Source organism: Pygocentrus nattereri, chromosome 8, assembly GCF_015220715.1.
Source record: "Pygocentrus nattereri isolate fPygNat1 chromosome 8, fPygNat1.pri, whole genome shotgun sequence".
In the NCBI taxonomy this organism is placed as follows: Eukaryota; Metazoa; Chordata; class Actinopteri; order Characiformes; family Serrasalmidae; genus Pygocentrus; species Pygocentrus nattereri.
Window position 1 is genome coordinate 20,747,593 of NC_051218.1, and position 26,180 is coordinate 20,773,772.

A 26,180-nucleotide genomic window follows, 5' to 3' on the forward strand; every position below is an offset into this window, starting at 1 on the left:
GAAACTTGAACTTGAAAAATTTGTGCTCTCCCTTTTATGCTTGAGAAAAAAACACTACTGAGCTTATTTTTCTGTTTATTTACAAGAAGTGAGAAAATGTACAGTTTCTTACATGAATTACTAGTGCAAATCTGACACTCGAACTCAGGATGTGCATTTGAAAAATAATGACCCAAATTAAGATGGACACTGCATTAGAAAAAAAAAAACATAAAACAGTATCATGCCCAGGCAGTCAGATAAGCAATCCACATGTGACAGAAAAATAAAAACAAACTGCACTCAAATTAGAATGGAAGAAAATGGCCAAGTTGCAACTGGGAAAAGACAAACAGAACAGAATGAAGATGCATACAGCCTGCAAGTACATCAGTACCATTTTTGTTACATTCCAAGTCCTAGGCTCATGGCAAGGGCTTTGTGAAATTAACAGGGAAGTCTCATGACAGTCCTTTTAGAACAGTAGCATGCCATTTCAATTTGGGTAAGAAAGACAACTTTGTAAGCATTAAATAATTTCAAATTCAAAAACAGTTATCAGGTTTTTAAAAAGAGCTAAAATATTCACATTTTAGTACAGCTTTAGTCTCACAGAATTGTCTTTAGCTTATTTCAGTGCAGTAAAGTCTGCAAACATGAAAGTAAAAGAATCTGTTATGACAGAGGAACTGATATTAGCCTGTTTTCTGCAAGACCATCTTGTAATTCCTTAGCATGTAATTCGGATTTGAGGGGGAACTTTTGATACAAACAAAGACATAAAATAAATCCATGGATTCAACCAGGGCTATTTCCATAAAGCAAGATTCACACTGGAAACCAAAACCTGAGCAACCACTGGATTCCTAAATGCAATCAGGCCACACTATAGGAGCAAACCAAAACCAAACAGCTTATGTTCATGACCAACTCCTGCATGGAGACTTAGGGATAGATCAAAGAAATGCTTATAGCAAGTATCCTTGAGGTGGCAAGGTACATTTTGGTGATTTAAAAAAAAAAATGTCCTGGTCAAAGAATAAGATCCTGCATGAAGAGGGAGACCACAACACAACAGCACTCTAACTGCAACAGCTACAGAACAGACAACTCTACAGAGTAAGAGGAGGATTTAAAACATGATGTGTATTTATTTTATTCTTTGCGCAATGGTTTTCCTCTTGATGGCTGAGGCCAGGTACTGTTCAAATTTTGAACGTTCAGAGCAGGGTGTGTGTGTGAGTGTGTGTGTGTGTGTTGGAGGGGGGTCAACAATCACGCCAGCTCTGTTCCACGATGGCCGACACACGTTTCTCATACTCTCGTTTGTTCTCCTGGTACAGCTGAGCTGCCTGGCTGTTGGCAGGACTGTTAGGGTTCGGCTCATCCAGTAAAGACTGCAGTCATCGGAAAGTACATGTGAAATCTTGTGATTACAAAAGCACTTTTCATAAACATCTGAATACACACTAATTTACTCCCTACATACCTGTATAGATGTTAAAATTGAAGAAACGTCGTAAGTTGGACTCCAGCGGTTCTGAAGAATGTCCAAGCATATACTACCATCTGCATAAACTGAAGAGAGAAATTGCTTCTTCACTGTATGTGCCAAAAATCAAATCCACATAACCCACTCACACTTCATACAGGTGTAGAAGAGTTTAGTAAGACAACTACAAGAGCTGACACACTATATTTCCAAAAGTATTCACTCATCTGCCTTCATACACATATAAAATTTAGTGAAATCCTATTCTTCATAGGGTTTAACATGATGCCGGCCCACCCTTCGCAGCTATAACAGCTTCAACTTTTCTTTTGTGAGGTCAGACACTGATGTTGGACGAGAAGGCCTGGCTCGCAGTCTCCGCTCTAATTCATCCCAAAGGTGTTTTATCGGGTTGAGGTCAGGACTCTGTGCAGGCCAGTCAAGTTCTTTCACACCAAACTTGCTCATCCATGTCTTTATGGACCTTGCTTTGTGCACTGGTGCACAGTCATGTTGGGAAAGGAAGGGGCCATCCCCAAACTGTTCCCACAAATTTGGGAGCATGAAATTGTACCGCACCGTTTAAAATCTCTCACCAAGGGGCCAAGCACAATTCCTGAAAAACAACCTCACACCATAATCCCCCCTCCACCAAACTTAACACTTGGCACAATGCAGTCAGACAAGTACCGTTCTCCTGGCAACTGCCAAACCCAGTTATCCATTGGATTGCCTGATGGAGAAGCGTGATTTGTCACTCCAGAGAAAACGTCTCCGCTGCTCTAGAGTCCTGTGGCGGCATGTTTACCCCACTGCATGTGACGCTCCGCATTGCGGGTGGTGATGTAAGGGTTGGAAGCAGCTGCTTGGCCTTGGAAACTCATTCCATGAAGCTCTCTATGCACTGCTCTTGTTCTGAAGGCCAGATGAATTTTGGCAGTCTTGCAGAAAGTTAGCGACCTCTGTGCACTATGCACCTCTGCATCTGCTGACCCCGTGCTGTCATTTTACGTGGCATACCACTTTGTGGCTGAGTCGCTGTCGTTCCCAATCACTTACACTTTGTTATAATACCCCTTACAGTTGACTGGGATATTTAGTAGCGAGGAAATTTCATGACTAGTTGTTGCACAGGTGGCATCCTATCATGGTACCATGTTGGAATTCACTGAGCTCCTGAGAGCGACCCATTCTTTCACAAATGTTTGTAGAAGACTGCATGCCTAGGTGCTTGGTATTATACACCTGTGGCCATGGAAGTGATTGGAACACCTGAATTCAATTATTTGGATGGGTGATTGAATATTTTTGGAAATATAGTGTATGTTAAGGAGATATATATGCATATAATAAGTAAATCGTGGTGATGCGGTCAAGCTTACCATTAGGGTGAAACATTTTGGATACAAACCGAACTGTGGGAGGTTTGTTCGGATACTCCTCTGTAAATTCTATCGTGAGTTTGAAAGTTCCTGGAAAGAAAAAAACAGAAACTTAAGAATGAATACACATTTACACAGATAAACAATTTTATTTCTCCTACAGTGAAAAATGCCATTATACAGCTTTAAGGCATAAGGCGGATGAAAAACATGCATCCCAGGTCACCAAAATATGCAAGGTGTTCACATCTCACTAGAATGATAATCAACATTCCCTATACCTGTAAAAATAACTGAGGCAGGAGTGCAAATACAGACCGTTCAGTTCGTTGCAACTGAACAACAAAAGAAATATGTTTTTAATAATATTTGTGCAAATTTCTACATTTTCATTCACACGTGATTCATGCATTCAGTCAGAACGGCGGTCTTAAATTGCACAACTGAAAATGCTTCAGCATCATATAAATATGTCTCATGAAAACCTCTTTACGAGGCATATATATATTTTTAATTTCAGACTAGTTTTCTGTAGCTTTAGTTTGAATAAAACAGAGGTCCAAGGTCCCAAGAGGTCCTAAAATTAAATTCCTTCAGTCAATAGCACTAGGCAGTAAAGACTCTTGACCGCTGGCCATATGGACAAGTACATCTTTTCCTAACTTCAGACCACCCTTATCGCCTGTTAAGTGGCATCCTTAAGTCCTGAAGACAGACAACTATCTGCTGCAATAATTTCAGGAAAAAGAACATCCATGTTCTCTGTTCCCCCAAAAGAACGTGGGCATCAATCTGTATCATTAAACTAAAGCCTGTTTCAAAAAACACTCAGAGGGAACCCTTAAAGCCTCAGATATGTGGTGCAGGGATACTGCTGCTGAAGGAGGAAAAAAAGGATTACGTGAAAGGCCTAATCACTGACCCGTATGGCATTACAACATGGGCAGACAGAAAATCTCCTTTTGGACCTAAATACCCCATTAACAGACATGCCTCAAACTCACCAGCAGACAGTAATCTAAGCTCCACCATGCAACGTATTAAAGGTCACTAAAGAGCACTGGGCAGTTCTGTTCAGACAAAGGACTATTTGCAATAAATGAGTATTTGATTATTCTTAACACTATCCATTTATTTTCATTAAAGCTAAACACCTTTATCTTCTCACCCACATGTAACCATGCAAAGTCTGTATTTCACATCGAGTGCTTATGTTCCCTAGTAGTTTAACTGGAGCCAGAAGCGATTTGTAACAACAAAAAATCCTAAAGACAACCCTATTCTAAATATATATCTCATACATACTCCTGTATCAAAAAAAGTTAAGTATCTAAAAGCATATAATCATATCCCCTGCAGCTAACCTAAATAAAAATGGGGGTGCACAGATATTAAGCATTTCAGACTGATAATACGCTAAGACAACAAAAAAACATGGAACTCATTTCACTAACTACCAAATTTATTTTACATGCACAACGCTAGTGTTTTAAATAACTTACCATCTTCAAAAGGTGTTCCCTCTGGGCTAGAGATGTAAAAAAAAAATAGAGCAATGTGTCAATTTATTTAAAAGAGTCACTCTTAAAAAAAAAAAAAAACAGCTAACCGTTAAATAAAATTTAAGTCAATACCAAGGACCTAATAAATACCCTACCTATACATTTTTGATATGGCGGTTCAGGCCATCATAACACCCTACCTGTAGTTTCACTGCTGGTTGCATTTTCTGATAATAGGCTATAAAAACCCAAAAAGGTTCGTTTGTACGGAACTGATAATAAATATACACCAGAGCAGGATTTTTCATCAGAACGCGTTATGTAGCCGTGTATGAAAATGCACACAAAAGGCTGAAATTAACAAGGAACGTAGGTCATATTCACTGTATCCACAACAGACACAAGACCACGAAAGATAAACAGCTTATTCTGTGAACCATTAAGCTTCAGGAGCGACAAGGCTTTTTATTTAACTTGAACACAACCAGCCAGCGTTTTCCAGCTAACGTCAACGAGTCATCAGCCTTTGAGCTGACAGGTAACGTTAACCCTCTGACAAACCTTAGTTATACATTTACTACTAGTTTATAACAAAGACAGGTCTATAGAAACCAATAACAAAACACTCGGCTGCAAACGTCCGTTACACTTACCCAAAAATAACAGCGTTCCAGACCATGATGTTGTTTTCTGACGGGGCTCCGCTAACTCCTGCCGGAGGGTCCTCTTGGAGTCTAAAAAAAGCCGGAAAAAACGTCTCTGATTATCATTCACACGACGAGTCCAGGCGACATATTCAGTAGAATTCAATAACCGAACATCGTCGCAATGACACCAACTACATAAGCCGAACAGCTTTATTACTTAGTTTCATAAAAAGTCGCCATGTTTGATCTGGCAGGCTACACCGTTTAGCCGCTTAGCCGGCTCCCTCAAAACAGCCGAGCGGCGGCCTCTCCTCTCCCACCGCACTTACCGTTTAAAATCTCTCATCAGACGCCGTCGAGCTGGGGTTGACATCTTGTTTAATTCGAAAACAAAAACTTAACCATAAGGTAACGATGTTGTCTGTTTGGAATCAGACTAAAATCTTGAGTTTGCGGGTCCTCGGTCGGGGACGCGGTGTGTGAATCCTCGGGTTAGCTTCGTTTCGCTAGCTGAACTATCGTTTCTCCTGCTATCCGAACTGAGGCAGCCTGTCGGCCCTGGGCGCTACCATTGAGTTACAAGGGCTGGGGAGACACGACGGCTCAAAGATTACAGAGAATTAGCGCAGGTGTCAGTGGGTCAAGTCAGATTGGGAAGACATGTGTAAGTTTGTCAAAAACAACGTACACGCTGACTTAAATAGTACCACAATCAATTCAGATAAATGGATGTACTTCGCACCTATACATATACACCCTGAAATGTGTCACAAATAGAGTTGTACCACTTTTGCGATAGCTACGTCACTGGTTTTCTTTTGGCGTAATTTTCTTTTATTCCGTTCGAACACTTTGTATCGAGTCTGCACTTATTCAGAGTTTCATCCCCGCCCTTAGGATAGGAGAGCTGTGTAAATGCTCTCAGACAGTGTTTCCCCTTCCTTGTCCTGGAGTGCTGCACTGTTCAGTGTTTTTCCTGTTCCATGCTGTCACTACCACATACTCGCCTCTCAGCTCCTCCAAGGAATTAACAAGCTTTTGTGGCACACTGGAATGATAAGGGCATTTCTCACATAATGATGACTGCAGCTTCCTCTCCTATGAACAATTTATGAAAAAAAAATATATACTTTTCCCATAAATTTAAAGGAGCCCAACTCAAAACAGTCCCAACTGGCATTGTCCTTAAGTGGACAAACCTATCTTTGACACAATGCGTAATAATAAATATATTTGGATACATTTCCCTCCCTACATTAAAATACCCCGAGAAATTCTTTTGGAACTCACTTATTTTATACATTGACTGGAGAAGATCTTGGCTACCTAACAGTTTTGCATTCCCAACAAACCTAGAGAGATACATTTCAAAATCACTGTGTGTATTATTTTATTTATTTTAGCTTATTTTTCTGCCATTTGTTCATTTGCCTAATTACTTGCAGTGATGTGTTGTAATTGTTAAGAATTAAAGCAATAATAATAATAATAATAATAATAATAATAATATTAATAATAATACAATAAAATAAGTACAGAATGTTTAATAGATGGAGTAGAGAACTCACTAAAATATCACTGCAGAGCTACTCGAGGACTAGATAAAGGAAATACTGCTCTAAGTAATAGGCAGAGGGGACCCAGGACAGGACTGATCCAATAGAGAACATTTATTAATACTGAAGATAACAGAATTCATATATATATATATATATATATATATATATATATATATATATATATATATATATATATATATATATATATATATATATATATATATATATATATATATAAACAAAAAGCACATTTCATGTCAGAACAGAGCAGCAAGTATAATGCATAATGATTTTCATGTATGAACATACCCAGCTTTAAATTACATTTAGAGTGTAACAGACAGGTGATTTACAATTTGAATATGAAAATGTAGTAAATGAGCAGGATATAAATCTGTTTTCATTCAAAAATAAGGCTACAGATCTCATGTAGACTGAGTACAGCTGTAACAGCTTGACAGTTGTAACACATTAAATATCTTTGATTAGCCATATTTGCTGTAAGCATGATCTCACCCTCTTTGAGCATGAAACATTTCATCTTCATTCACATCTCCATTTTGAAGACAGTGTTACAAAGACATTGATGCTAAACCACAGCAGCAGATACTCCGATTCAAATATTATTTTAATTCTCTACAAATGCTGAGGTAGTAACTTGGTTGAACAGGCTCCACCTAAGAAGAATAAACAATGTGTTTTTTATTTTTATTGCATATATTCTAAACTGACATTAAATAACTATTTATTATTGAGCATACAGTAAAATAAGCTAATATAATAAGCTACTTTTTTTAAACCGCTGTAGCCTATCCCTACAGTCACTGGACAGAAAGCAGGATATACCCTGAAAAAGGTGATATAGAAACTTATTAACTGAAAAATTATCATTATAAATGACTACAAAATTATTATACAGTAGGCTGGTTAACAGAGCAGAGCAAATTACAGCTATCCTATGGCATTGTTACAACTGTCTTGAGAACAACCTTAACAACTGTGCTCCTTTACACAACACAGTGTTCTTAATTGGAGGAACAACGCCATCATCATTAGGTGAAAAATATGAAGAGACAAACCCCAAACGTTTATCTACAAAATAGTAACTTTACAGGAGAAGGCAAAATAAATTACCAACTTTTATGTAAGTTAATATAAAAATGTTTCATTCAGCATTTTTACTGATCTATTCATCATAACAGTTTCACACAAAGGACAACAGCTGTATTCAAATGATGTAAAAAAAATACAAAATCATAAAAAAATATATTATATGGCAACATTAGAAACAACAGAAAGTAACTTAAGTGATGATTTTGTATATATTTAGCCCATTACCATCTCAATGCTTTGGGATAAAATAGATCATAACATAATCCTTGTGTATATCTACTTCATATATAACATAATACTGAAAAGTTTTGTTTGTTTACTGTGGGATTGCAGTAGGAACTAATTTGGTAGGAATATCAATAAAAGAAATATTAAGTACATTATCCATTTAAAGTTTTTTTTTGTGTGTGTGGTAAAACAGGAAGTGTTACAGCTCTACTCAGTCTACTTCTTCCTGCAGAGGTTCAAACCCTTATCTACTAGACCTGGGCTAGTAGATTATCAACCATCTCAAAGAAAGAAAACTGATCTAGATCTTTTATTTAAGACTAAAGAGAAATACACAAACGGATAAGATACTGGCATCAGATCAGTGCTCTTAAACGGATAAAGATGGGTAAAGATCCAACCTGTTGTGTATTCAGGAGAAACTATTCGCTGGATGGTGTGATAAACGTGTGGTGAGAACTGATTTGTACAGGTAGTTAGATCTCCAGGGGGCATACTGGTCACCACTTTTTCAACACATAAAACATAGTTTATAAAATATATGTACAAAAATATAGTTTTGCAAATCAATGCAGAAATGAAATAACAGTTCTAACATCTAGGTAACAAGTTTTGAAACGCACTTTAAACCTTTAAAGGTGGGCAAAGTAAGAATGAAAATTATTCATACTGGAGATTTGACTGAGGGTTTCATTCAGCAAGTCCTGTCACATCATGAACTACAACCAGCATCTGAAACTGTCCATTGATGTTAAACGTTGTACTTCCCATTTAGCGTGGACAATCCATATAAAATCCGGTCTGCAGGCAGAAACCTCTTTAGGACATATAACAGCAACATCTAAAAGAATAAAAAGACATGAGAAAGAGAGCCGTTACAGGGCAATAGCATGCTGCTGTTGAAAAAAAAATGATGGCAGGTAAAACAGCACTCACATAAACCAGCTTCTTATTTTCTTCTGTGTCCTGCAGGATCTTAAACAAGGTCTCCATATCCGTTTTGCTGAAAATATAGCCTGCAACTATCACAACATGCTATTTTAATAATCTTTAAGTTTAAATAAAGATTAAATAATCTTTAATCTATAAGTGCTGCATATCTGGAGTAGAGCACAAAAGGAGAGAACACATACACTTGGAAGAAATGAGGTACATGGCTTTCTCCTTGGTCTTGTTCTTATCCTCGCTGCTTCGAGGCGGGTCCTGGGAGCCGGGCATCTCTGGCCAAATGAGCTCACGAAGCTGGTCAATGTAGTTGGCAACCTGAGCTTCCGAAGGGTTCAGCTTCTTCAGAAAAGTATTCACTTTCCTGGGGAGAGAAATACACAGTTTTGTTCAATAAAGAGAGGAAAAACAAACAAAAACAAAAAAATAAGAGTATTTTTGCTTTAAGTCAAACTAAATTCAGATTTGCACTTAACATTTTACCTTTACTGTACAAGCAAGTCATAATGTTACTATAAAAATAAGCAATTCTTCCAATAAGCAATTTCTTCATAATTATTAGGACAGTGACTCTGCTATACCTATACAGTAGCAAGGAGAGTAATGGATTTCAAGTAAACATGCAACCAATTCAGATAAAATTAGCTTGCGCTGGTTCGACTTTTCCCTTTTAACCTTCATCAAGAAGATACTACTTACTCTTTACTTCTTTAAAGTTAATTCACAGTTAAGCAGGTTAATTTTACAAACGAATCTTCAATGGTGTGTAATAAAGATTATACATGCCAATATGAAAAATGTAAGATACATGAACATGCAGTGCATTCTTCATCATGCATTTGAGTGTTCATTTTCTTATAATTGTTGAATGAAAAAATAAGTATATTTTTCAGTAAGACATGCAACGCTTACCCCAACACAAAGGCATATGTTTTTCAGTTTATGTTTTCAGATGGTGCAATAAAAGTAGGGACCTGGGGACATTTAAAGGTAAAGTGCAAGATTTAGGGGCATCAGCTGAAATGGAATCTAGTCCACAAAAACCATGTTTTCACCAGTGTATAATAACTGTCACTACCAATCATTGTGCTTTTGTTAGCTTAGAATGAGCCCTTTATATTTACTTAGGGAGCAGGTCTTCTTCCAACAGAGGCTACTATACTGAGCCACAGTGAGTGGCTGAGTCTGATGTTGAACTGGCAGCTTGAGTTTGGTGGTGCACCGGATGGAAGACATAGAAGGAAGAAGAATCAGTGGTTGCTGCCAGTGCTAGCTTAATCATTTTGTGTTGTTTGTCTATATATGTACACACTTAAATATGTCACAAATAGAAATGTGCCATTTTGGCAATACCAGTCACTATTTAGTAACGATTTTCCTTTGGTGTCATTTTCTTTTATTCCTTTAGAATATGTCTAAATATATAGAATGTATATAGAATATATCAAGCCTATATTTATTCTAATTTTGACAAATGGAGGATCATAGATAATAATCAGCACAAGAAAGGGCAACGGCAGAAAACCCCATGGCTGCTTGGAAAGGGAGGGGTGAGGGAGGGGTTTTCAGTTGGTTGCAATCTGCAACCTCACCACTAGATGCCACTAAATCTTAAATACTGCACCTTTCTGTAATTAAAGAGAGAGAGAAAATACACAGTCTAAAAATTCACTTAAACATGATGGTTTTGCTTGTACTTACAACTAAGTACATTATGCTGTCTTTTGCTACTCCAAACACGAGTGCCTGAATCTGAGCATGTTGCCGAGGATGCGTTGCTAAGGACAGTGAATAAGAAGGCAGACATAGCGCAGCTGTATCACTATCAAGGTTAACTATTCTAGCTGATGCTGGCTAGATCCATAAACATCCATCACCTCTGATAATCAGCTAAAAACAGTTTAGATATACAGATATAACCAGATATACATTCATGAACTCTTACAAATGCTCATAAACTCTTATGGAAGATGATGATGATGATGATGATGATGATGATGATGATGATGATTGATGATGCATCTTCCTAGCTTCTGTACATCAACAAGTCAAAGTCACTTATACCTATTACCGAGGTGGAGGTTTGTTCTGAAACTCAACAAAATATGAAACTTTTTTTTACAGTAATAAGAGGCTTACCTCTTGTTTTAGACTAATTGCAGTGTCAAAATATTTGTTTTACTTTTATGGGCAGCTGCTGACCAAAGGCAGATGCTTGGTAAGGCCAGTGGTTTTGCATAATTTTGCTTATGAAGGACATGCAATAAAAATTAACCATACTACTCACTTTAAATGGGTGTAGGGTGGGGCATGTTTGACCTGAGTACAGAATGTCTGATAATTTGAAATATGCCTACAAAAAGGTGATGATTTTTTTCTAGTTTTTAAAGTAAATTCAGTGTTTAAAGTTTACAGTGCATAAGCCTCCACAAGTAGCTGTTCCAGTATATCAAACACTCCCCGTCCCACTGTACCAGTATACTACTGGTAAAAATGGACAGAGGAAAATTTTGCTTACAATCACAAAACTTACAATCTACAAATTTTGCTTACAATCACAACCTCACAACCCCTCATCAGCCATAACATTAAAATCTTTATCCATTTTATCAGCTCCACTTAACATATAGGTGCACTTTGTAGTGCTACAATTACAGACTGTAGTTCATCTGTTTCTCTGTGTACTTACTTTGACCCCTTTCACCCTATTCTTCAACAGTCAGGACCACCACAGAGCAGGTACTTTTTGGGTGGTGAAATATTCGCACCTGTGTGATGTGCGTGATGATGGTGTGTTAGTGTGTGCTGGGCTGGTATGAGTGGATCAGCCTCAGCAGTTTTGTTGGAGTTTTTAAAAGATTTGTCACTGCTGGACTGAGAATAGTCCACCAACCAAAAATATCCAGCAAACAGCAGCCTGTGGACAGCACAGTATGACCACAGATGACGGACTAGAAGAGGAGTAACACAAACCGTGCAGCAACAGATGAGCTACTGTCTCTGACTTTACATCTTCACAGTGGACAAACAAGGTAAGTGTGTCTAATAGCGTGGACAGTGAGTGGACACAGTGTTTAAAAACACCAGCAGCACTGCTGTGTCTGATTGACTCATACCAGCTAAACACAGATTAACACACCACCACCACCACATCAGTGTTACTGTTATTGCCAATGATTCCCACAAGTAATACCTGTTCTGTGGTGGTCCATTAAGGAACAGGGTGAAAGGGGGCAGAGAAACAGAACTACAGCAGAACTACAAAGAGCACCTAGAGTAAGTAGAGCTGATAAAATAGACAATGATATGACCGATCAGATTAACACCCTAACAATTTAACCCCTTCAGTACGATGAACTCAGTATTAGGTTTTGATCACTAAAGTATAGATACATGAAGACAAAGTATCAAGCTGAAGTGACCCCTTTACCAATATTCACCCCACAGCAAGATCAACAGAGCAGTTCCAGTGCTTAAGGAAGCCACTAGATTTCAAAAGGGAAAAGTGAAAATCTTGGAACTTACTTCTTTATCAAAGGCATAAATGGAGTCAGAGCCGTCTTAATGATTTTAAGCATGCGAGAATTGCCTGTGAAGAGAAATTGAAAACAAATGTTTTATGTGAACATCATTTAACTCGTTAAATTTTAACACTAAGAGTACAAAGTACTAACACTTGGTCTATAGAGTTATTGTCTGTCTATATACAGAGTTTGCCAGACTTTTAGGTGCAGCTTCCCTTTACCTATACTCACTGGCCATTTATTAGGTCCACCTACCACATATATGTAATTTTTGACAATTTTTCAGCCGCCCTTTTGTGGACCTTCTCCATTCAGAGACAGAATATAGAGTGGCTATATGGTAAAAAGATGAAAAAGATGGCTATTCAAGGGTTCTTTAGTAAAGGAAATGGTTTTCTTTATACCTGTGAGTTCTATATGGAACCATTTCATCTTTGCATGGTGGAATGGCTCTTAGACTGGTGGAGAATGTGTTGTATGTGTGTATATATCTTTTGGAAAATGGTTCTATATAGCACCAAAAAAGTGCTGCTATTGTTACAATGGCAAGCTTGAAACAATAGAAGAACCATACACAATACATTCACCATTAATCTGTTGAACCGTTTCACCATGTAAAGAACCATTTAAGCATGAAATGGTTCCATGTAGAACTCACAGTTATAAACAAAGCCATTCCCTTTACTGAAGAATCCTTGGAGAAACATCTCTTAAGAATGTAGATATACCTAATAAACTGGAACAAATGGAATTACTGTTAAGTCAGAAAAGACTAATTCAAAACCCACCAGAAATTTCCTTCAGCAAATTAAATATCACTTTATTGACTTCAGGTTGTTCCCAGTTGGGTGTGTTGATTGTTTTTTTCTGTACTTGTGGAAAACTCCGCGTCTCTTCTTTGGTCGGACATACTTTCTCTTTCCCTTTAGGCTTGTCTGTTGACTTTTTGTGAGTGAGGTGTTCCTTCTTGTTTATGCTTTCAGTCAAATGGCAGTCCGAGAGGCTGTCATTTTCATACTGGCCTAGGCTTTCGCCGTCACTGTCAAATGAACTACAGACAGCTGGCTGTATTTTAGGAATTACTTTTGTCCTGGCAGCAAATTGTGCCAGATTCTCACCAACACTTTCACGTTTACTTAAAGTCCTCTGATCAGGCTCATTAAAGAGACAATCAGAACATTCTGCATCTTGTTTTCCATATTTGAGGTCATCTATCTGGTCACTTGAAGGTGAATATCCAGAGCCTGTGACCAACAACTCTTCCTCCATTTCTGTATATTGTCTTTGCAATATGTGCTTATACTCTGGCTGGGCGTGAGCCAGCTCATCATGTTGAGATGAGGCATCTGATATACTGCATCTGTCCCTGGTGTCATGTGGCTTCTCCTCCCCTTTAAGATTATTTGGCTGAGAATAAAATAAGGCATTACAGTTTAAATCACCAGTACATGCACAGGCAAAATCAACAGGTTACTAGCTTGGGGGTATAATGACATTTCGTTAGATAAGAGACAGGTGTGTAGACGAAGACTTGATAAAGATATTTTTTGTCCTATTTCTCACACCAAAAACTCATAGGTCACTTTTGTGTCCACATAGTCATATTTCTTAATCTGTGAAATAGTGTAAACTCACACTGGCATTTGCTGAGCAGTGACCCACAGACTGGTCAAGGTTTCTGTCAATTTGTTACAAAAAAGCCTAATTAAAGCATCATCTGAATCAAGCTCGTTTGGTTTAAAAACATTTTTTTTTTTTTAAAAAGTACGATTTTGGAAGGTAATTTTGAGTGTTATAATTTTGTTTGCATGATGTGGGAGGAGGCAGTAAAAGTTATTGTGTATTTTTTTTACACCATATGGGCTCATATAGTTAGTGTCTACAATGTTATGAGCAAAGTGAGGCTGAAATGTGTCTGTACAATTTACTCATTATTCATTAACCTTACAGAAAAAAACAAGTCCACAAACTTCAGTGATTTAGGTGGAAATGCCATTCAGTAGACATTTGAGCTATTCCACAATGTTGTCTGGATCTGACAACATGCCCCTATGCATTGCACAGAAATTTAGAAAAATTGTATGTAATGTCAATGACCTCTACCAGCTTAGTGGTTCTTCCTAGAATGTTAACTTTTAAATGAATCTAAATGGTTTACATTTGACTAGATTCATATTGTACATTATTGACCTTGTTGGTAATTGTTGATAACTGGCTTTAATCAGGGTCATAAGTGGGTGTGTTTATATTAAAGAACCGGTCCTAATTCCAGCAATTCCACAGTTGTTCCTGAATATGATGAAATGTCGCTCTGAAATCCCATGGATTCATTTATTCTGGGTCTTAGATGGAAATAAACAGTGATTTAAAGCAAACAAAAAGGTCCCTTTCCCTTGATATAGTTGTTAAGTTAATAATTCTGTGAGTTGTGATTTAGTGCAACAGTTGCACAAGTTGGTCTGTAATACTTGCTTCATCATCTTCTTGGCTAAGGTTGAGAAAGGATGCAATCCCACCCAGAAGACCCCACACCCCTCCATCTCCATCTTCTTCTCCCAGCAACCTGTTCAGTGGGCAGAGGAACCTGAACACAAGTTTAGTGTGACCCAACTCTGCATCTTCCACAAGCACCTAAAAAATGATCACATACATTAAAAATGATTATTTTATTATTTTTTTACGGTTATTTGTTTTATGGTTATTACTGTCTCATTAAATGTAAAACTTACTTGCAGGAAGTGCTCAAAAATTGTTTTTGCTTCCTCTTGGTAGTCTTCAGCGAACTTTGTTTCTGTATACTCCACTATTTCTGATATGGAGGGCAGATGAGACATGTCCTATGGACACATTTAAAACTATGTTTCACACTGATGAAAATCCTGAAGTGATACAGCATAAATATGAAGGGAAAAAAATTTATTGGTGTCTTACCCGGCAGTGATTATAAAATTCAACTATTTCTGACTGGGTCTTTTTCACAACCCAGTGGAGATTCTCAGGGTTGTTTTTCTCTTCCAATCGAATTGTGAAACACAACGCGTCATCTTCTGTCTCAACCTAGAAATACATTTATAATCTGTTATAAGTAATATTTAATGTTTTCCCACTAATCTCTAACTGTGATATCTACAACATACAGTTTATTACATTTGACTAATTTCCCTGCACACAGAAAAGTACAGAAAACATGCATCAGAAGACAGCTGGAAGGGTGGCAAAAGGCAAAGCTGAAGGTTTTTATTTTTTCTCACTAGTATGGAGAATTTTTTATCAACTAAAAAAATAACAAAACATTTTATTAAGCTCAAGAATGGCTCAATAATCAGTTGATGTGCTGAGCGGAGACAGTATAGTGATGAAGTTTTGTAAAGGCTTAAAGAGGAATTACACCAATTTTTCTAAATTTCTACATATTTTAATTGTTGAGATTCAGAGAGGTCCCCACCATGAACACATTACCTCATCTTAAAACTATCAAAAAAGAATGTCATGCAGCATATTTCATAACCGTTCCATCTAGTGAAAGTTTCTGTGAGGCAGGTTTCTGAGGTAGGGCTGAACGATTTTAGACAATCTAATTGTAATTTTTTTTGGCCAATATTATCTTTGTATTCAAATTTTCCGTTTCACCTTAAATAGTGCAGTGGCTACATTCTGCCATGATGCACCATCAATGTAACTGATGCATCATTTAAGGTGGACTGGAAAGGTCTATTTAAGAAGTTAAAGAATGTGAAACCAACTTTCTTGTGAAAAGAGGAACAAGATGACATCAAAAAACTTCCTCTAAATTGTTGCATGACTTTCTTTTCAAAAAATTTGAAAATTATTCCTTTTCAAGGAATTTTGACTACAGTAATTAATTTCTCAATGCAAAACACCTAAACATGCAGAACAGCTGAGAGCTACTGTTCTTAGTCAAGGATGTCCTTCAAATGAGCTTGATTACAGTCCTGTCCGCTGCCCTAGGAATAAAAAAATGAATAAATAAGTACATGAATAAACAAGAAAGAATAAAAGACAGACTCACTTCAGTAACGGTAACCTGCCAGTTCCCAACCCGCCACATCTCAAAGGACAGCTTAAACTCCAACATGTCCTCTGGGAGGCTAATCAAGTCACTCTCCACATCACTGTCTTCCTAACAACAAACAACATGAAAGACTATAAAACTTGAGCAGCTCTGAAATAAAATGTGTGTTGAATTACAGCTGATGTTCTGTTTGCTCACGCTCTCGTGGACCGAGTCATCACAGCTGCTTGCACCATCAGCTTCTATTACAGCAGCCCTGCGGGAATGCAAAGCTCTCTTCATCAGCTCCTTCTCTTGCTTCTTTATTTTCTTCTTCTTTGGCTTAAATAACTTGGAGACCTTTTCCATTACTTTGTTGCCTACTTGGAGACAAACAAAAAGTCGAATTTTACAAAGTGTGGAAAGTTAGTTCTAAAATAATAGAGCAAGCTCTAAAAAACAAACTCTCAATGCATCCTCATATTATTTTCTGTGCAATTGAAAATGATAGAAACGGACCATTTACCTTTCTTTTTCGCTTTGATGTCTTCAGATGGACTCTCTTCCACTTCTTCTTCTGGCCTGTAGAATATGAAGCAACCATTGCAACAAACAAGAAAATGTGTAAAAATATTTTTAACTTAGTAGATTAAAGTAGACGTGCTGGGGCCACTCACACTTCTATATTCTCTACCCCTGTAGAGGAAGTAGTGTTTTCTCTGTCCGAGTCATGCCCTCTTTCCCCTGGGCTCTGAGAGGGCACTCGATCCAGCTGAGAAACCACCAAGCGATTCAAGTTGTCTGGGTCAGAAAGCAATGTCACAAGTGCCAGTACTAGGAAACAACAACAACAACAACTTGACAAACAAATATTGATTACATAGTTGTTTTTTTTTAAATCTACAATTTTTGCAATAAAAATATTCCTGAAGACCAGCATAATTATGGTAAGCTACCACAAACTGAAACAGTACCATTTAGTTAACCCTTTACTGCATGATGTTGTGGGTTTTTGCAGTCTATACTTCCTTTTTCACACTCATAATATGGACAGGCCTCTTTCACAGAATGTACTGTATGTTTTCAATTCCATACTTAAGCACAACCTTGGCAATTGCAATTTCTTTTAAAATAAATTAAAACAATGTAGATGCATGCAAAACTGCAATATGCAGTGTAACTGGAATAAATGAATGCAATGCAATTGGATGCTGCCATTTTAAATTTTTTTTAAAACATTTAAAATAACAAATTTTCCAAATTCCTTTCTGTATTTTTAAAACACTTATGCATAAATGCTCGTTATGTGCAAGTCCTTGATCTCCTGTAGCAGTGTACTGGTTTACCCCCATTGTATGCATTGTGGAGTGTAACTATCACCACATGCTGTTGCCGTACGCCATATATTCATAAATATTTCTATTAATTATGGCATTATCAATCTGGGGAAAAAAACATAACATCATGTTTCTTTCATAATTAATGTAGTAAATGGCAATTAAGTTGAAGTCCACTCTAATTGAAATTCAAAAGGTGGAACCGGTAGGTAGAAATCTCTTAAAGAGTAACACCCCAAGACCTTTTTTGAACACATCTTTCCAAACTGTAAAAACATTTTTATCGAGGTCAGTTCCGTCTCTGCAGCGCCCATTGGTTCATCTCTGCTATTGTCCTCGTACCATGATCCTGAGAACCGGTCTGGGCCAAAAAACATATGAGCCATATTTCGCCTGTTGCCCCATTTAAGATGGAATGATAAAATTCAAACAAGAAGCTGGAGAACAGAAAGCCAACTTCAGCCTCGTCATGTCTATTTCACTAATGAAAACATTTTCCTTTAGTATATAACATATTTGGCTCCTATTCCGCTGTAAACTCACTATGTGAACACGTACGGCTGTAATTAATGCGGATTGTTGTCAAAGCTTTGAGGATTCGTTTCTGTTAGCACGTTAGCACCCGAGCGCTAATCTTAGCTGAGCGTACACTGCAGTAGCAGTCTAACCTTATATCCTGGCATTTGTCCATAAAATTTTTATGATATGTTTTTGGCCACTGAGATATATATTTTTTTAAAAAGTGTCGTTTTCCGTCTGCGCCTTTAAATGTTGCATCCAGGCCGTACCCTCGATTGCTATTGGCTAATCACGCTGAAAGGCAATTGCCTCCCAGTATCAGCCCCCAAAACACTGATCTGTCCATTTCTAAACGAGTCCAAAAATGGAAATTTTAGAATGAAAGAAAACACCTACCAATTTAATGCAAAGTAAATCATGAGGAGAAGGCTACCTTTAGAACACTTTCAAAGCTTTTTGGAATACTGGACTGCGTGTATTGGGAGAATGAAAGCCTCAGTTCATTGAGAGGAGAGCCAGTATGTGAAAACATACAGCCGGACACTTTGCACTCCATCTGACACCTCAAATAAAGGTTCAAACCTTAGACATGGTGATTGGGAAGACCACAGAAAACATTTAACCTTACCCAAGTGTCCATGAAACACATGCATGTTTAACTTTTCCTGCATTGTGCAGAGAGACATCATCATCTGGCGATAGAGAAATACCATAAAGGGGCTGGTGTTGGTATTACTTGGTCATTCCTTGACAGAAATATCAGATTCAATGGTTTCTGTGAGATTTTCTCCAAATTTTCTCCATTGCTACAACCACAAATGCTAAGAACCACAAAGGTTAAGACTGTATTATGTACAGAGGAAGTCATATATCAATAATGCCCTGACACATTTCTCTCAACTTGAGCTTATCTGAAATAGACTGATGCTTTGGAAATGTGTATTGTGGCTTGACAAGTCAACTTTTCATTTTATTTATGGAAATAATGCAGATCACGTTCACTGGACCAAATAAGAAAAGAACCATCCAGACTGTTACCAGCATAAAGTTCATCTGTCATGGTATGGATATTAGTGGATAACCTGCAGATCTATGAAAGTACCATTAATCCTGAACACATTTTGGAGCAATATATGCTGCCTTCTAGATGCAGTTTTCAGGAACACTCATACTTGTTTAAACATGACAACACCAAGCCATGTTCTGTACACATTACAACAGCACAGTCGCATAATCAATTTGCAGCTGTTAGACTGGCCTTCCTGCTGTCCAGTTCTGTCTCCCTCTGAAAATGTGTCTCAAAGCTCAAAATATGACAACAGGCCCGCGGTTGACTTTTACAACAAAATAATGGGGGGGGGGGTTAGCTTTCATAACTAGATTCGTTTGTGTCTTTTGTCCCTTAATGAATATTAAGTGTTGTTAACAGGAAAGGTGATGTAATACAGCAGGAAACATACTCTCGTCCCAACTTTTTTGGCATGTGTTAGACATTAAAACGAGCACAAAATTGTCCAAAATCTCTTCGTCTGCATTAAGAGTTCCTTTCACTGGAACTAAGGGGCCAAGCCCAACTCCTGGAAACTCCACAGCATAATTCCCCCTCCACCAAACTTTACACTTGGCACAATGAAGTCAGACAAGGCAACTGCCAAACCCAGACTCATCCATTGGACTGCCAGATGGAAAAGCATGATTTGGCACTACAGAGAACATGTCTTCACTGTTCTAGAGTCCAGTGGTGGCGCTCTACACCACTGCATTCAACTCTTTGCATTGTGCTTGGTGATGTAAGGCTTGGATGTAAGCTGCTTGGCCATGGAAACCCATTCCATGAAGCTCTTTAATCACTGTTCTTGAGGCCACATGGAGTTTGGAGGTCTTAGCAATCAACTCTGCAGAAAGTTGGCAAACTCTGCGTATTATGCGCCTCAGCTTCTGCTGACCCTGCTCTGTCGTTTTGCATGGAGTTGCTGTCGTTCCCATCACTTCCACTTTGTTATAATACCACTGACAGCTGACTGGAATATTTAGTAGTGAGGAAATGTCACAACTGGACTTGTTGCACAGGTGGCATCCTATCACGGTACCACACTGGAATTCATTGAGCTCCTGAGAGCAAACCGTTCTTTTACAAATGTTTGTAGAAGCAGTCTGCATGCGTAGGTGCTTGGTTTTATACACCTGTGGCCACTGAAGTGACCGGAACACCTGAATTCAATGATTTGGATGGGTGAGTGAATACTTTTGGCAATATGGTGTATTTCCAAAAAAACAATGAAGATAAGATAAAAAACCAAATACTGTAATGATTTTAATACTTTTTTTTAACTTATTACAGGTCGAACTACTCAAACTGCTTTCTTTTAGGTCACTAGGCCTCATTCACCAGTATCTCCATCAGTCTTTTCTTAAATTTGTTCTTGAGAAAGGTCCTAAGAAAAACTGTCAGATTCATGATGTATTGGTACATGTTCATCTTCATCTGTCCATAAGTCTTTGCCTAAAAGCTATGCAGGCTCAGTGCATATTTAAGAAAACTCGTAACTTTTCCTTCCTGCTCTGATGACGTGTTTTCCTCTTTGTGGTAATCTTTGAGTCACTACTTGAGTCACTACTTGTTCAGCAGTTTCTTTAGTCATCCACTACTCCAACGCCTGTCAGATTATTTGCTATTACAAGCCCACATGTTCTTTAGTCCTATTATTAATATACCAATATATCACTATATCTTGATGCAGTTAATGTTTCAGCTTAAATGAACTACTCAGCAAAAAAAAAAAACATAAACAATATTTTTACATTTAGCCCAGATGTAGCTGATCAGCCGTGTGGTGTCCAAATTTAACTTTTTTAGGTTAGCTCTGGAGCTGTGAAGCTAACGTTGTTGACAAAACGTTGCTGACAAAAATGGTTGCGCTGTTTTCTGTTATTGTCTAAACTGACTACCCTCAGCATTCAGCTACAGCAGGGGTTCCCAACCTTTTGTGTTAGCTGAACCTCTTTAATCTATTTTTTTTTTCCTTAGGTATGAAACCATTTTTAATGAAATGGTTTTGCAGACAGGTTTGCATGTTTAGTTGTTTAGTTTCTAAATGCCTTTTCAAGAGAGCTGGCTTTGATTAGCATCCTGCTCCCAACACATATTTTCTACTTAATGGTAATTTTAAACGATTAAAATGTTTTATTAAATTATTTAGCCAGCTAATTTGAACTTTTTACAACTTTTCACTAATAGTGTTACAATTAGATTTTTTACTTGTAAAACTGCAGCCTTACTAAAGACTTGGATGCGGTTTGAGCTGGTTGAAAGGAGGTTTGAGGAGGTTTTTTCCATAAAGATCTGGGTGACTACTGACTTGTAGTGTTTGTTAGCGTTGTTAGCCTAAGAGCTTCAGCCCTAACCTAAGAAAACAAACATGTCTTGGCTGATTGACTACATCTGTGCAAGATTTCATTTTTGATGGCGTGCTATGGTGGCGTTCACTTCAATAGTCTTCATGCTGAGAGATAAAAAGCAGCAGACTCCAATGCAAATGCTCTATCTAGAATCAACTCTACAATCAACTCTTCTTTGCATGAACTAATGATGCAATAACACACAACTGGTCAAGAGAGAACTGAGCAAACTGTCAGCTAAAACAAAGACGTTTCGTCCAGTTACTGTCCAGTAGCACACTGCAATGTATATACTGTATGTATGAAAGAAAAAACAAACAGCTTGAGTGAAAGGTACATTTTGTTCTGATACTGCTGAATATAGAAATGTGGATGAGCAAGTCAGCTCATGTAGGTGCTCTGTAGTGAAAAGCCACTGGAACTACAAGTGAAAACATGCTGATAACAGTTAGTGTTAAAGATTCTATCTAACAAAAAAATGCTAATGATTCACCCTGTAATTCTGAGGAATTAAAAGGAATGTTCCTGGCTAGAGCATTTGAACGATGGTGAATGGGAACAGAGAACAGGCCATACCTTTTGTGGCCAGAATCTCTCGCAATGCACAGCTATAGACATTTGGCTCCCACAGGTGCGGAGGGAAAAGGTTGCGTATCAAGGCTTCAGACAAAGACCTAAGGACAGCCATTTCTTCAGCTTTACTGATGAACAGTGGGGACCTGGGAAAGAAGATAAATACTAATACTAAGACTGCTGGGATAGGCTCCAGCACCCCCACCCCACCCCCCGGCGACCCTCATGGGGAAGCAGCTTAGAAAATGGATGCATGGATGGATGGATGATATTGAGGAAACAAATTCAGATGCACAAAAGGATTTTAGTAATCATCTTTGAGCTGTCTGTACCAACAGTTCTGAACATCAGTCATAAAAGAGAGAAAACAGAAGTGTGGCCCACATGCTTTCTGTGAGAAAGGGTTACATTAGACCACACTAACCACATGAAAAAAGCAGCCAGTGAGGAAATGAGGAAATCGTTTTTTTTCTTTTCAGATTTACCACCATTTTCCCGATCTCAACATTACATGTAAAAACTCAGTAGACGTGCAAGTTCACTGGTGGCTTTGGATAATTGATAAAATGGCTATAATTGTACTGTAGACATTATGACACCTGGTTCCTTTGTTGCCAAGTTTCTCTACAGTCAAACATTTCATCAAACCACTGTGAATGACACTGTCTACATCTCAACAATTCATTTATGAATTCAAGGAACAAAACCTATGATGATATACAAGTGTCATAAAGTTCAAGGCTGCAATAAAAATGAAATGCTTTTTATGATGAAAGCACAATTATGATGGTACTAAAGCACATGATGGCATAATTTGAGGTATGTTGTGCCTTTCATATGAGGCTTGCATAACAAGCACATGGGCAAGCTCTACAGAAACATGCTTACCTGTCTGACTGCTTTGCGCAGTGGAGGTGCTGAGTGAAGATGGCAATGCAGCCCACACTAGTGACCGAGAGGTCAAAGTCCTTGGCCTTACAAATGATCTGGTCCACGATGAGGTTAAATTCCCTGAGGAGAGCTGCATATAAAGGCTGACTGTCTCCAAGTTCTGGGACCTCGTACCAGGGCAAGACCAGCTGAGCATAGGCACACCTAAACACTACAAAATATACACAGCCTTAAGGTACTTTCCAGGAACGTTGCCTTGCTAAACAAGATCAAGGATTTGTGCGTTCTTTATAGAGTCAGTTTGATGAGCTTTTGAAGGCAGTACCTGACTGAGACACTGAGAATCACTATAACTTCCTCAAACTCATCAACCAGGCAACAGATAGCAAAAGGCAATTGCTAAGTATTTTATTCTGGGAAGTCATGTGGCTACCAAAATTTACTTGCACGCCTAAAAAGAAACTGAAAGTTGAAACTTACGTTGGTAAAGTGACCTCTGAACATCTGGGTACTGTGACCTGTTCAATGTTGTCTGCTCTAGTGCAGTTGTATCAGTCTCATCTCTGCCAACCATATGACCATTTTCACTTGTCTGTGAAAGATGAACAATACAGGTCATAGTAAGGCTGCATGCAAATTTCGATCCAACATACTGGCAAGTGTCCTAATGTCCTTACTTCCAAGACCCCACTTTACAGTTAAGAAGGCATAGTTAACTCTATCTGGGCTAGCACTGGCATGTACCAACTACAGTTAGTGTGTACGTCAAATAGCCATTCTAAAGTTTAGAATCACTTGACATATTAATAATTGCTCTTATTCTATTCATTAATAACACACAGTGTTGTCTTGAATACTGTAAGCTACACTGCCAGATAGTGAGATGTTTTATTCAAAATTGTTTAGGGGAGTGCCAAGAAATGATCAAATTAGAAATGATAATTAGCTGTTTTACAGTAATTTCTTGTCAAGTTATCTGTCTTGAGATTTGATCACCACTTTTCAAATATGAGGCATTCTGGTCATCAATTTTATAACAACTTCCTACAAAGTAGATGAAACTTTAATCTTGCCGAATGACAGGATCGTAATAGGACCATTTTACACATGCATCTTTACTACATTGGTTTTATGTTACTGAAAACAGACACTGAAAACTTTTGAATGGTAGTGTATATCAAATTAAAAGGATTCCCCAAAAACGGGCTTCTTTGCTTTGTGTACAATCTGCCAGAAAGCCATGAAATAAAACTTCAGTTTTTCACCAACACGCACAAAACTATCAGACTGACCCAGGAAACACGAACATAATTTGGATGTTCGGCCTCTTTAAAAAGGTGGACAGTTGACTTCTATTGAACGGCCAAGCTCATTAACGTCCATTTGTAATCTGATATATTACATCTCCTTTGGTCGATGTGGTCTCAAACTGTATGGCTAAAAACGGGCTCTTAAGCACTTCTCATATCAAATTTAGTCTTTTGATCACATATGACTACTGATTTAAATGAAACAATAAAAAAGTCCACTGTAAATCGTTAACAACACTTAAAATGAACACTTAGATGTTCACTCAATATATAACTACACAAATTCCCATCACTTTAGAACCATCAGAACAAGTCCTGTGGGCTTCTGCCCTTATCACTCTAAACGTAGTTGCTGGGCATGAAAGGGTTGAGAAAGGCATCGTTAACTGCGGCCAATTCTCCCTCACTGCGCGTCTGCGTGTAACAGTGAAACGGCTACGATGAGCTGAAGTACCTGAGGCGACGCCTCCTCCGCGGCGCCGTCCGTCTGAGTGCCGCGTTCACTGCTGTTACAGGCAGCAGTGAAGATGAGCAGAAAACACAGAAGCCAAATGCCTGCCTGAAACGAGAACTGCCCGGACTCCGACCAACACCAGATCACACTTAAGAGGGTAGCGAACAGATAATGCCAGAAGCGCATTTTCTTCTCTGTGGCTGTTTCTCCGTTTACTTCAGCTTCCCGCAGCTCACAGCCCTGTTTCCGCCCTCAGACTGAAGGAGGACTGCCTGCAGCGCGGAGCCGGCACGCCGGAGCGCTAACCGGAAGGGAAGAACTTTTTTTCTTTTCTTTTCTTCAAATGTACAACATGCAAGGCATTAACATTATAAAGTCATGAGACAGCAATGTGCACCTTTTACAGCCCTAGAACATCGACTTATAAATCATAAATAATCTGTAGAAACAATCTTCCAGAGCAAGCATTCAATATCAAACTGTCTATACAAAACAAAACAACATATAGGACAACAAATACATAGTAATAATAAAATATATACAAATTGGGTTACTTTATTAGTGGGGTTATTTATCAGTAGTCTGTGTAGATCTTTAGCTATTTTGGATTTCATCAACTTTAGGGACTTTGTATACAGTTGAATTTCATTATAGTGGCATGTAAAGATGGTTTTTATAAATTTAGACCTGTGTATAAAACATTTGGCCAAAATAAGCAACATATTAACCAACAGGTCCAGTTTTGGATTATCTAATATTACACCAAAAACAATACTATTATAATCTATTTTAGTAAACGGAAGGAGGAACTTGTGGAAACGCGCCGCGATTGGTTAAAGACAATTCACTTGCAAGTCGTGCAGCACGTGCAGGTCAGAGCCGTTGAGCAGTGCGTCTGGAACTTGTCATTAAATCAGTCAGTCCATTAGCAATAAGAGCATGTTGAGGCGCCCGGGTACCCACAATACCTCGCTCATGGTTAGCTGGGCTGTATTTAGTACTAAAGCCAGTAAATACGGGTTTTCCTTATTCGTCTTTACAGGTTAAGCCAAGTTTTGAGCCGGTTAGGCGGGATCTGTGGTCTCGGACTGTGAGCTACCGCCCCCCAGGTGTGTCATTACTCATAACCGCGGGTGGGTTTCAATACGGTGGGTTTAGAAAGTTCAGTCTTTTTTCGGAGATACAAGCGACTCTTGTACTGTGGTTGCTGGGTCACTTCTGGATAAAGCTGTTTATGAGCACGAACGTCCACTGCAGAGCTCTCGCCAGCTTGTTCACAGTGAAGGTGATCGAGCGTCCAGGTGAAATGGTTAT

At 38.3% G+C, this 26,180-nt stretch overlaps 2 protein-coding genes across 6 annotated transcripts; both read right to left on the reverse strand.

Moving 5' to 3' along the window:
• Positions 1-58: 58 nt before the first annotated feature.
• Positions 59-5,560, reverse strand: ube2a (ubiquitin-conjugating enzyme E2A (RAD6 homolog)). Its single transcript, XM_017707137.2, has 6 exons — positions 5,332-5,560; positions 5,009-5,089; positions 4,356-4,381; positions 2,854-2,943; positions 1,469-1,557; positions 59-1,376 (listed from the first exon to the last, which is right to left on the reverse strand). Exons 1-6 carry the CDS (start codon positions 5,373-5,375, stop codon positions 1,248-1,250), a joined length of 459 nt encoding a protein of 152 aa, XP_017562626.1. The 5' UTR covers positions 5,376-5,560; the 3' UTR covers positions 59-1,247.
• A 1,252-nt stretch (positions 5,561-6,812) lies between these two features.
• On the reverse strand, positions 6,813-25,141 carry si:rp71-46j2.7. Of its 5 annotated transcripts, none has more exons than XM_017707140.2 (16): positions 24,867-25,141; positions 23,583-23,694; positions 23,100-23,313; positions 22,215-22,357; positions 17,061-17,217; positions 16,910-16,965; positions 16,603-16,766; positions 16,402-16,512; positions 15,303-15,428; positions 15,101-15,208; positions 14,844-15,002; positions 13,160-13,778; positions 12,373-12,436; positions 9,036-9,211; positions 8,839-8,905; positions 6,813-8,743 (listed from the first exon to the last, which is right to left on the reverse strand). In XM_017707140.2, exons 1-16 carry the CDS (start codon positions 25,050-25,052, stop codon positions 8,722-8,724), a joined length of 2,484 nt encoding a protein of 827 aa, XP_017562629.1. In that variant the 5' UTR covers positions 25,053-25,141; the 3' UTR covers positions 6,813-8,721. The 5 variants fall into 5 exon arrangements, 4 of the variants coding, with proteins under 4 accessions (XP_017562629.1, XP_017562628.1, XP_017562627.1 ...); XM_017707139.2 differs by having other exon boundaries at positions 8,839-8,924; positions 16,603-16,763; positions 24,867-25,140; XM_017707138.2 differs by having other exon boundaries at positions 8,839-8,924; positions 24,867-25,140.
• Positions 25,142-26,180: the final 1,039 nt, after the last annotated feature.

Excerpts from the sequence above, each read along its gene's own strand:
- ube2a (XM_017707137.2), bottom strand. The coding sequence starts at position 5,375 with ATGTCAACCCCAGCTCGACGGCGTCTGATGAGAGATTTTAAACG. Across the intron at positions 2,944-4,355 it reads GGGAACACCTTTTGAAGATG|GAACTTTCAAACTCACGATA; the intron begins GTAAGTTATTTA and ends TTTTCTTTCCAG. Across the intron at positions 1,377-1,468 it reads CAATTTTAACATCTATACAG|TCTTTACTGGATGAGCCGAA; the intron begins GTATGTAGGGAG and ends CGATGACTGCAG.
- si:rp71-46j2.7 (XM_017707138.2), bottom strand. The coding sequence starts at position 25,052 with ATGCGCTTCTGGCATTATCTGTTCGCTACCCTCTTAAGTGTGATCTGG. Across the intron at positions 15,003-15,100 it reads TTTTTGAGCACTTCCTGCAA|GTGCTTGTGGAAGATGCAGA; the intron begins GTAAGTTTTACA and ends ATCATTTTTTAG. Across the intron at positions 8,925-9,035 it reads GTACCTCATTTCTTCCAAGT|TTGCAGGCTATATTTTCAGC; the intron begins GTATGTGTTCTC and ends ATGTTGTGATAG.